This window comes from Podarcis cretensis (assembly GCF_951804945.1).
Source record: "Podarcis cretensis genome assembly, chromosome: 7".
Taxonomy (NCBI): Eukaryota; Metazoa; Chordata; class Lepidosauria; order Squamata; family Lacertidae; genus Podarcis; species Podarcis cretensis.
Window position 1 is genome coordinate 79,512,880 of NC_137176.1, and position 12,441 is coordinate 79,525,320.

The following is a 12,441-nucleotide window of genomic DNA, read 5'->3' on the forward strand; positions in this document are numbered from 1 at the left end:
TGTAAGGCACTAAAAATGCTGGTGAATTTCCACAAGTACCTTTTAAAGGGAAAAAAACAAAACTCGCAAAAACTGGTTTGGAAGTGTGGAGATATGAACCTACGATGAGAAAATGTACTTGACTGATTCACTTATCCCTAGTGAGAAGGGATTTCCCCTCTCTTCTAACCTTCTAGAGATGCTATTGCAGGCACAGGTAGTTGCAGTGGAAAACAGAGAACAGGTAAGTTCCCTCCCCATGTTAACGTAACTCAGGATTTGAGCCAGTGTCAAACATGCAAGATCTCTGCTGCAAGAGCTAAAAGGAACCTGCATGTGCAGATGCAATATACCTTCACGCCCCCCAAAACCCCATGTCCTGTTCATGAATTGTCACCTTGCTCTCCGTCGTTGGAACAACAACAACAACGCCAGGCAGTTTGGACTTGTCATGAACCCAGCCAGGAAATTCTGACCATGTTATAATGATAAAACACATCAAGTCATGGGTTGAAAAGTGCTTTGCCCAGTGGGAAGAATGATAAGAATTTGTTTGCACTTATCAACGCCTTTCTATAAAGCCAGAACACATGGGACAAGGAGGAAAAGGGGGGGGGGGCGTGGAGGCGAAGAAGAGGAGAAGGAGATCGCTTCAGCTGCTCTCTCCTCTTACACAGCGCTGTCACCACCGTGTGACTATCAGCTCAAGGCGGGGAAGTGGCCGAGGGTGACTGATCCACCCGTCTGTTTATCTCCCCGGCCAACTTTGAACGCCAACAGATGGCTCTCCTACGTGAGTGTTCTATTAATACCTTGCGTGTGGCCACATGACTGGTAGAAAAACCAAGGGAGACCGGGGTGGGGAAGGAGCCCTGGCTAATTTGCTAAGCCGTCTAACCCCGGCTAATCGCCTTCATTTCTATGACTCACCATTTCAGGGGAAGTTTTAAAAAAACAAAACATGAATATGCACACAGGTGTGCGTTTTTCAAATAGCTCCTGATGTGCTAACTAATCGCACACACAGACACGACAAGCGGAGTGATACACAAGCACATGACATTGAGATGCTTTCAAACACGAAATCACACTTTCATGTGGTACAGCCCTTCACAACTTGGGGCCTGTTTACCTGCCAGACTGCCTCACCCCATGCATGCCCAATCAAATTCCTTGATCAGAGGAATCAGCACTATTACAGGTGCCACACAACACCTGTTCTGCATCTATTGTCAGCATCGCCTTTGAGCCAGTATCACCAACTGGACTCATGCACTTCAACCCCGACTGGGCTAGGCGAGCTGGGTAGCACTTCCAGAGACCACCTTTTAAGACAGGAGCAGGTCAAAGTGCTGTGGACTCACAGCTTAGAGTTGTGAGCACCGGATTCACTTCCACAATACAGTCGTCGCACAGCAGAGTATAGCAGAGTCTGGCAGTTTACACACGACTCGGAGAGCAGCTCTGTAGAATATCTTCTTTTATTCTATAACTACAACTATAATACAAAACTATATACAGAGCTAAATAGGTCTAAGCATAAATGAATGCTGCACTGAGTGTCTGCAGCTGCTCTTAGCAGCAACCTTATCTCTATACACGATCTGTAACACTCAGTCTCTCTCTCTCTCTGACACACTGACTTGGTGCTGGAGCTGAATAAGTAGAAAGCAGAACACTGCTCCTCCTCTCTGGAGAATCAGCAGACTCGTCAGGAGATTCTTGGATATGCCAGCTACACTTTGGAACTCCCTGCCTACTGATCTCAGGCAGGTGCCTTCATTTGTATGCACCGCCTAAAAACATTTTTGTACAGTGGTACCTTGGGTTACAGACGCTTCAGGTTACAGACAATTCAGGTTACAGACTCCACTAACCCAGAAATAGTACCTCGGGTTAAGAACTTTGCCTCAGGATGAGAACAGAAATCCGGAGGCACGGCAGCAGCAAGAGGCCCCATTAGTTAAAGTGGTACCTCAGGTTAATAACAGTTTCAGGTTAAGAACGGACCTCCAGAACGAATTAAGTGCTTAACCCGAGGTACCACTGTATACACAAGACTACCTGGATGTTTAGAAAGCTGATGAGAGTCTTAATCTGTTTCTTAAGTCTATTGCCATTTTTACTTTTTGAATGTTTTAATTTGTTGTTCATTTTGCTTAGCTGTTAATTTTATTGCTTGGCCTTTTTTTTGTAAACTAAGGATTTTTAACAATCCGGCAGTGTATACGTTTTATGAAATCAACAAAAAGTCCTGGGGAACTGTGGTACATGGCCTGCTTGGCATTTGAAGCTGCTCCAAGAATGGTGGTGTTGTGGTGGTGTTTTTTAATTAACCTTTTAGACCTTAAGATTGTGGGGTGGGGAAATGTCCTATATGGCTTGGTACCAGGAAATCCTGACCCCACACAAACATGCCTGGGTTTCTAAGAGCTTATTCACACTTACATTTTCTCTGCTCTTTCCAGGCCTAGTCCACGCTCCTCGTCCCAAGTGTCCACTCTTTTTTTTGTTTTTGCTCCAGAGCTTCCCCTGTGAAAATCCCCTCTTTACAGCTGAATCGGGAGGAAATGTCAAGTCGTGGAAAAACCTAATTGCTGTTTGCTCCGATTCAGCTTTAAAGAGCAGGTTTTTGTGGGGAAAGCTCCGGAGCAGAAAGGGGGGGGGGCAAAGGGGTGGTGCTCAGACAAGGATATTTAAAGCCCAGACCTATGCCTAGAAAGATTAGTGCAAAAGGTAGGCGTAGATAAGCCCCAAGATCACCACCTGAGGTCCTTTTCCAGGTACGCAGCTATCAGAAATTAGGTGAGCAGTAAAACAAGAAAGGGCTTTTTTTAGCCATGGCAGCCTGGCTTTGAAGGGGAGCCTCCTCAATTACTTTTGCATATCACAGAAAGATCTCTAAATTTGCTGGGACCGTTTAATGTTCTTTCTGCTTCTACTCAATGATATTTTATTAGTAAATGTTATAGTTTTTTTTTTTAAAAAAAGCATACTTTCTTAAGACACTAAGACTTCCAAGTTCACCAAATCCCAAGAGAGTATAAAGGGGTACCTTAAACAAAAGCTAGTAGAGCATGAGTCTCTTAATCACAGGGTTGTGAATTCGAGCTCCACACTGGGCAAATGATTCCTGCAATGCAGGGGGGGAGTTGTACTAGATGACCTTCGTGGTCCCTTCCAACTATAATTCTTTGATTCTATGAAAACAACATTCCCCCCCCCCATCTTATATCCTGTATGGGGACGCAGGTGGCGCTGTGGGTTAAACCACAGACCCTTGGACTTGCCGATCAGAAGGTCGGCGGTTCGAATCCCCGTGACGGGGTGAGCTCCCGTTGCTCGGTCCCTGCTCCTGCCAACCTAGCAGTTCGAAAGCACGTCAAAGTGCAAGTAGATAAATAGGAAGGAAAACAGCGTTTCTGTGCACTGCTCTGGTTTGCCAGAAGCGGCTTAGTCATGCTGGCCACATGGCCCGGAAGCTGTATGCCGGCTCCCTTGGCCAATAAAGCGAGATGAGTGCCGCAACCCCAGAGTCGGCCACGACTGGACCTAATGGTCAGGGGTCCCTTTACCTTTTTATATCCTGTATGATCATTGCAGCAAATATTGTGTTCTGCTAGATAAAGCCTCCATACATTGTCTTCTTTTGCCTCTGGCCCCACCCATCACTGGTACACGGTGCCCAGAAAGTTGTCCAAATGGGAATGTGAGCCTTGTTATGGAAAAGGCTCTCTGCCCCTGTTGTCCTAAAACTGTAGAAGCCAATTTGGCCCACAGGATCCCGGGGTATGTGGCTGGAGCCTCCAGCGAATGGTGTTAGCCTGCGTGTAAACAAAAAGTGAGCCAGGACCTTCTCCCCGTAACACAACACCTCTGGAATAAGTTCTGTTGGATTTCCCCTTGTAAATTAAGACACACATTCTTTCTCCTTCTTTTGAGGTGCGGGCGAGTGAGCGCTTGCAGAACATTGCTTAAGAGCGCATCACACGGCAAATTCTTCTAGAGTAAGGAATCTGTCACTGTCATCTGCCTGTACATAACACCCCAGACAGCGAGCAAAGCTGTCTGAAACGGAACAGTTTTGCAGGGCAGGGGGAGGAAGGAAAGAAAAGGATACACTCGGGCTCAGGTTCAAATAAAGTGGTTTCCATTCTAACTAACTGGCTTTATTTCTAGGACTCAAAACAGGAGAGGCACCAATGGAGGTGTGATTACCTCGCCAAACAGGCTTTCATCTTTTAGTCCGGCCTATTAAGTATAATTGTTCAATTCACACTGAAATGGAGCATGACTGTGTGTATTACTGAAGGCTTCAACATGTGGATTTTCCATTAAGCTCTCCGAGCTCCTAGATGGTTTGATAATTAACTACTGTTGTTCTCTGCTAGCTAACACGTGAGTGTATAACCTTAGATCACATGAGAGGTAGTGAATTGCAAATTACCATCTTGGGGAGATGGTCTTTGTCTTTTGTTCCCGGGCTCCGAGGGGGGAAAGAAGGAGGTGCAAATGAATCACTCCAGGAGCTCAACAGCCTTGGGGCTGGAATGCAGGCTAATGACACCTGTGTGAAAGAGAGCTATGTTTCTCAGCTCTGATTATACGTTATTTTATTCCTAGGAAGATGCTAAACCTATGCCTTGGAAGGCATGTGTCCGATGGAATTATTTGCAAATATCTTTGATTGCTTTTGTTCTCTTTTGAAGAAAGTTCTGCAAGTAAAGTTTTGAGTAATATCTAATGGGTCTGGACAAAGTTTTATTCCAAAAGGAGTCAGTTTTCATGCATCCAGCTGCTTCAAGCTGCACAATATTAACACCTGCAATATGGCCTTTTAAGATATACGTTTGCTATTAATGCACAGGGAAATTGTGTAAGAATGCTTTTAAGCATGCAACTTGACGGACACATGTTTGAAGTGGTAAAATCTTGCATGGACTGTTCTCTATTGCCCTGCTCAACAAACATGAACTCTAAGTATGCAGATATAGAAATAGATACAGATACAGATATATAGAAGCAGCTTTTAGTTGTGGGGTGGGTGGGGAATGTATTTATTTCATAAAATTTATACATTACTTGATTGTTTAAAAAGAGAGAGAGAAACTTCAAAGTGCTTTGCAAAAAGATAAAACCATCAACTATTTGCAACCATTTGCATTCCTCCAAATCATACTCCTTATTCAAATTGCACCAGAAGCATCAGAAAAGTGCCAGAACTTTGCTCCTTTTAAAACTATGCCTCCCCCCCCGCCAAACCCCGCCCCCTCTGGCCCAACAGCTAAAGACAGCCCGGGAGTCCCATAGACATGGCTTGAGCCAAAGGAGGGTCACTAGTCACAAAATAGCAGTCATTTGCTTCTTCTTCTGCCTTGCAAGTGAATGACTCCAGGCACAGCAGAGGTTTTCCAGACACACACACACACACACACACACACACAGCTCAGCCATTAATGTGGTATTTATGACGTGAGCTATTATTCACCAGGGACTTGGCTGATAGGATCAATTCATTTTTAGCACAGTGTTCTTGTTTGAGTTGCGGTGCTTGGATGGAAGGTTTCGTTTTCTCCCTGCCAAACCGACAGCCAGTTTGAATTAGAGAGTTTTCAGCTTCTAGGTACCACTCAGTATCCGAGGCTCCAGGAAGTTAGAGGATTGGCTGGAGAAACACACGCTTTTATGAATTCTTAAATGGTGCAATTTCTACATGTATTAATCTTAGTGCGGAGAAAAATAAAGGACTTCGGAAAAACGAAGATCCATTCCACACGTTACATGCCGCTAATCTTGTCCTCAATTTTATTTTTTAATGTTGTTTGAACTTTCCCCTGCAGCTTAATTTTTATCTATTCCTATATTATTCTGTTTCTTATGACTGCTGCTGTTTTAATATTTTTAAAAAATTGTTTTCTAAGCCATTTTGAGGGCTCTTTGGGGCAGCCTATACATCTGAAAACAGTGGCACCTTGGTACTCAAACGGCTTGGCTCCCGAACACCGCAAACCCGAAAGTAAGTGTTCCAGTTTGCGAACATTTTTCGGAAGCCAAACTTTGGACACGGCTTCCACTTGTGTGCAGGAAGCTCCTGCAGCTAATCGGAAGCCGCACCTTGGTTTTCGAACGGTTTCGGGAGTTGAATGGACTCCCGGAACAGATTAAGTTCAAGAAGCAAGGTGCCACTGTACAGAGAAATTAATCTTCTGGAGAATTAAGAAACTGGATTTCTGGACGGTACCTTTTCAAACCGCAGTGGAAGTAGTGTGTGTGTGTGTGTGTGTGTGTGTGTGAGAGAGAGTGAGAGAGAGAGAGAGAGAGAGAGAGAGAGTTGGTGCTGACCTTTAAAGCCCTAAACGGCTTCGGTCCTGTATACCTGAAGGAGCGTCTCCACCCCCACCATTCTGCCCGGACACTGAGGTCCAGCGCCAAGGGCCTTCTAGCGGTTCCCTTGCTGTGAGAAGTGAGGTTACAGGGAAGCAGGCAGAGGGCCTTCTCGGTAGTGGCGCCTGCCCTGTGGAACGCTCCCCCACCAGATAGATGTCAAGGAGATAAACAACTATTTTACTTTTCAAAGACAACTGAAGGCAGCCCTGTTTAGGAGTTTTTAATGTCTGACACTGTATTGTTTTTAATATTCGGTTGGAAGCTGCCCAGAGTGGCTGAGGAAACTCAGCCAGATGGGCGGGGTATAAATAAAATAATAATAATAATAATAATAATAATAATAATAATAATAGCAGAGACAGATGTAAGGCAGGATTATTGCTTTGCTGGCTGATAGGAGTTGCAGTCCAACACATCCAGAGGGCACTAGATTGGGAAAGGCTGGTGTATTCCCTTATTACATCAAAGCCAATCTTCTCTGCTCAATTCTGATCTGAAAAGCAGGTGGAGGGCAAGCTGTTTCCTAAAACGCCATGCCCTTCCTGTTGTTCTGCCAACTCAATTTTTAAAAAGATCACATGTCAGTGAAAAATGGCAGTAGTTGAACTGAAGAGTTAGGAGTCAGAGTGACACCAAGATGTATCATGGCAAGTTTCCAGTCAGACAAGGGGGGAGCAAATTGCCTGCTTGGTATATATTGTGCAGTTCTCCACTGTAAGCAACTTTGTTGTGTTCACGCAACACACAAAAAGAAAGGAATATTTTTTTTTAAATTCCAGGGGGTAGCCATGTTAAGTTTGTTGCAGCAAAAGGCAAGAGAAAGTCTTGTGGACCTTAAGGACTAACACAGTTTCTTACGGGCAAAAGCTTTTGTTAACTAGAACCATGGAGTTTGACCCTCAGCTACTAGGTACATACTAAAGGTAAAGGGACCCCTGACCATTAGGTCCTGTCGCGGACGACTCTGGGTACATACTACAAATGGGTAAAAAAGCAGTGGAGGGGTTATAAAGGATGGAGTTAAGTGGCAATGGATATTTTTTTTAATTGTAAGGTAAAGGGACCCCTGACCATTAGGTCCAGTCACGGACGACTCTGGGGCTGCGGCGCCCATCTCGCTTTATTGGCCGAGGGAGCCGACGTACAGCTTCCGGGTCATGTGGCCAGCATGACTAAGCCGATTCTGGCGAACCAGAGCAGCGCATGGAAACGCTGTTTACCTTTCCACTGGAACGGTACCTATTTATCTACTTGCACTTTGATGTGCTTTCGAACTGCTAGGTTGGCAGGAGCAGGGACCGAGCAACGGGAGCTCACCCCGTTGTGGGAATTCGAACTGCCAACCTTTTGATTGGCAAGTCCTAGGCTCTGTGGTTTAACCCACAGCGCTACTCGCGTCCCTTTTTAAATTGTAGGCTGTGGCAATTCAGTTAAGACTCAACACATGCGAAGTTTGTCTGAAGCGCACACTGGTGATCTTAAATCGAGGATGGTGTCCACAAAAATCAAAGAGACTACTCTTAAAAAGAAAAACACAATTTAAAAGGCTATGCTATGCAGACACAGGTTTTTTTCTGTCTCGCCCCTGGATTACCTGAAAGTCGCAGTTAGATTTAACAATTCAGCGGTGCAAGCCGTTGGTGAACACTCACCCGGACAACGTAATTGAATCTCCTCGAGTCCAAGATGGCACTTGAGAAATCCAGCCTATTGAACGCTTCTCCAAGAGTGCAATAGCCATGTCGCTGAGAGGAGGGAGGGTGGAGAAAGAGAGGAATACCACAAGTGATTCATTTGTACTCAGGATCTGGAACAGAGGCAGTAGCGGCATGCTCTTAAAACTAACACTACAGGCCGAGTTTGGATTCCAAAGGAATTGGTTGGCCTCACCAGAGATTGACCAAGCGCTTGTGCCCGCCTCCCAACACCTTAATATGGTCCAAGAATTCCTAGGGCAGAGATATTCTTTCAAGCTCCACATCTGGAGAATTGGATATAAACTTATCTTCTCTCTGAGTCAAACCAGAAATAGAAGCTACCTTATAGCGGGTGACATTATTTGTCCTCTTAGCCCAGTATCGTTCATTCCGACTGGAAATGGCCCTCCAGGATCTCAGATACTGAATGATCTTTTGCATAACCTTCTACATATTCATGTAATTGGAGACTGCAGGATTTGATCCCATGGCCTTCTGCAAGCAGATCACGCAGCTCTTCAACTGAGCTATGGTGCCATTGCATCAGCCTCTAGTGTCCATTAACTTAAGGCATATCCACACTTCCTCTTGTTCCTCTGCTCCCTTCCTGGGGAAAACCACTCTTTAGTGCTCAATTGGAGCAAACAGCAATTTGGGGTTTCTCTGGACTCACGATTGCTCCGATATAGAGCTCAATAGCAGGTTTTCGCTGGGAAAGGAGCAGGACAAGGAGGAAACCCCTTGCACGGGTCAAGCAGGAGTGCAGATGAACCCTTAAACAGATTATCTATAATTTTAGCAAATAGGATATAAAAAGACAATCCAGAGGCACCAAGAGAATAATGTGTTTCTGGGCTGAACTGGTAAAGTTGTAATCTCCTTGCAGTGGACAGTTCTCTAGATATGCCAAGTCAAAAGTCGAAATACGATGCAACGGGCCACATTCGCTTCTACCTTTACTCATACTTAGGTTTGTTGAGAAATGACCCAGAACATGCCAAGAATGATTATTGACTCAGCCCTAAGACATTTTGGTTATGGTAAATGGAAGCAAAGTGGGCTATTTCAGGCAGTTTTAAATAACAATTTTGAGCAAGGCTACTATGTTTCATGTAATAAGGGATACTCACCTCTTTCGTGCTTCCTTTGTGCACATAAATCCACTTTTCTTGGTGAAAATCTGTTGAAATGAAACCACATTTTCTTGATTTAAAGCCATGCAAATTATGACCCTCGCCTCAATTTGCTTCAGTCTGTCATTGGTTGCCAACGATCACCACCACCCTGGGTTACATCAGGTCTCATGGACGAATGAGATCAAATGGATCAAATCGTAAAGACCACCACATCCTTCCACACAGACCCTCTGGGGTGTTTAGATTGGCAGAGAGGGCCTTCTTGATAGTTCCCCTGCCCTCAAAATTTGGAGAGGAGGAGTGGCCTAGAAGAGGGCATTCCCTGTGGCAACACCTTAGCTGCAGAATTCCCATTGGTGCTTACATTTTAACAAGAACAAAATAATAATAATAATGAACAGGAGAGGTGGCAGGGCTTTGGGATTCCTCAAAGGCAGACCATGAGTCTTTGGAAGCACTTTTTCTTTCGGCATGGTGTGTTGGGAACCCACTCTGGGCTGTAGGCGCAAAAGCTTTGACCTCTATGGTGAGTCAACCCTCCCTAAGCCAAGCTCAAAGCTGGAAGATATTTAGCTCTCTCAGGAATTGCAGAAACACTGGCACATATCCAACACAGCACTAAATAATCATACCGCCAGCACAAGGATTCCCGCTTCCACAAGGGGCCATCTCCTCTCTTCTCCTCAAATACATCCCCAATGTATTTTCTGGAATTCCCCCAACCCCTGAGAGATTTGGGGAGGATGTGGGGCCAAGGAGAGTGGGGGGAAAGTCCCATTGCGCAAGTGGGGATCCTTGCACAGCACTGCAACTGGATAAGAGCCATTAAATAAGACTCCAGGCCAGCGGTTCTCAACCTGCGGGTCCCCAGATGTTGTTGGACTACAACTCCCATCATCCCTGAGCTCTGGCCTTGCTAGCTAGGGGTGATGGGAGTTGTAGTTCAACAACATCTGGGGACCCACAGGTTGAGAAAGGCTGCTCTGGGCAGTCTGATTAGAAAGGGAGTCCCCCACTTTGAAAGGGTTCAAGTGAATGGTTTTATTCCCTCTCCCCCATCTGGTTTTAGACACCATCTTGTGGTTGGGGGGTGCATGTTTAAAGAACAGTGGGGAAGGGGACTGGTTCAAGCTGTGGGGTTATGTACCTGCCAAGTGGGCTGGGGGGGGGAGAAGTTGGAAACAGATTGCTCCCCCCCACACCAAATACAAGTGATAAACACAGAGGAAAGATCCCAGGCATAAGATTCTACATTGCAACGGATCCAAGTTCTCCGGCTAAGGGTCAAAGCAAAAGTGCAAAGCCTATCCAGGGTCAGAGGTCAATTCACTGAGCGAGAAATTTGGGTTTTCTCCCACCCCCTCTCCAAACACAGCTGTTTATTGTTATTAAAATAAAAAAATCTCCCCAGCCTTACACTGAATCTTTGTCTTGTTGTTCAGCTGGTCCTTCTTTCTCTTCTTCACAGCAACATCACAGTTCATGCTATTCAAAATATTCTCCTTATTGTAGTCCTCTTTTCGGCAGTAACTGGAGATGAGACCAGAAAATGAAGGGAAAAGGTTTAATCTCTTCTGCAATCTGACTAATCTCTTCCCCAGCTCCATTAAGAGGAGTCTGGAGTACGAACACCAACAGTTAAGTCAATATATGATACAAGATTGCCTCAGCAGCCTATTAACTTTTGGGTCCAGTTCAAAGAGATCTACTTTCTAAAAGCAGGGTTGGGGAACCTGCACTAGGGATGGAAGAGAAATTCGATCCAGTTCACATTGAAAGCTGGCTCTACCTAATTCACATTTTTTGAAACAATACGAGAAGCACAACAGAACCAGGTTCCAAGATTCACAGTTCTCTGAATTTTGCAGCGTGGTTTTCCAGCCAAGTAATGTGTGCAAAAATGCATATGCTGGGGCGAAGTGTACATCAAAATGCACACGAGTGCAATTTAACATACAAAAATGTATTACGTTCGGGGAAATGGCTTTTGCCAAAATGTGTCTAGTAGGCAAAATTGCACACAAACCTGCCTATGTGAAGGAGAGAGTCACTCTAAAATGCCGGTGAATTTTCAAACAGGTTTCTTTTTTTTAAAAAAAAAAAATGCAAGTTGATGTGGAAATGTGAAGAACAGAATTTAAGACTGGGAAAAAGGAGGAAACGCAGAGAAACCAAAATGGACAAATTCGACCATCTCTCCAGGCAGCTGTCCAGAAATTTCTGGACCGCTGCTCCTATATTGCTGGTGGGAGTTGCAGTCCAGCAACACCAGGAAGAACAGATCCCTTCCATAAAATTTGGGTTTTGAATACTTGAGGAAACATCTCCTCCTTCTCCCACACCTTAAGAATATCATGTGAGGCTCTGGTTTGTGGTCCTGTCACTTATGTGGGTGAGATCATCAAAGGCAGTGAGCAGCAGCAGCCTTGTAACGACCAACGTCAACTGCTCTCTGGGAATTCCCCACCTAGAACACCCAGAGAGGCTACCTTCCCCTATGCTTCCTTCTGCCAGTTTGATATTATTATTATTATTATTAATTATTGAGTTTATATTCCGCCCTATACCCGGAGGTCTCAGGGCGGTTCACAGAAAAGATCACAACATATATAATCAGAACAACAACAACCCAATAACACCCCACTCCCAGAAAAGAGCCACATTTTAAAAGGGTATAGGATGCCAAACAGATCAACCAAAGGCCTGGTTAAAAAGGAATGTTTTTGCCTGGCGCCTAAAGGTGTGTAATGAAGGCGCCAGGCGAACTTCCCTAGGGAGAGCATTCCACAGACAGGGAGCCACTGCAGGGTTCACTCCAATGGGGCCTCCACTGAGTGCAAGAGGCTCCACACTTCAGAAGATCACCCTCCAATTCAAGGAAGCTTCCCACCAAATGTTTAGAAGTTGTTGCTGCTGCTGCTGCTGACATTTATCCATCCCTCACCCCACGCTCATAGCATTAAAACACAGTACTAAAAGCAGTTTAAAACAACTTACAATCATAGAAATAAGGTGGGTCCTAATATATACACATTGAGGGTCAGTAGAAAAAAGAGGGTCTGGGTATAAATTACTTTGTAAAGTACTGAAGAAACTGGCTGAATCTGTTGGAAGAGCTTTTCACAAGACTGGGCCACAAGGCAGAAGGCTCAATTTTGCACTGCCATTAGGCAAGTCTCACCAATCCAGGAAGACACCCAAAGATGCTCCTATATATTATCTCAGAAACTTAGTGTTAGAAT

At 44.9% G+C, this 12,441-nt stretch overlaps 1 protein-coding gene across 1 annotated transcript in view; it reads right to left on the reverse strand.

Moving 5' to 3' along the window:
* FBXO32 (F-box protein 32) overlaps window positions 1-12,441 on the reverse strand; it is a 38,796-nt gene that overhangs the window by 14,639 nt on the left and 11,716 nt on the right. The window contains exons 2-4 of the mRNA XM_079984454.1: window positions 10,617-10,729; window positions 9,194-9,243; window positions 8,019-8,111 (exon numbers count right to left, since the gene is read on the reverse strand). Of these exons, the coding sequence (XP_079840580.1) occupies window positions 8,019-8,111; window positions 9,194-9,243; window positions 10,617-10,729 (256 nt within the window). The remainder of the gene's footprint in view (window positions 1-8,018; window positions 8,112-9,193; window positions 9,244-10,616; window positions 10,730-12,441) is intronic.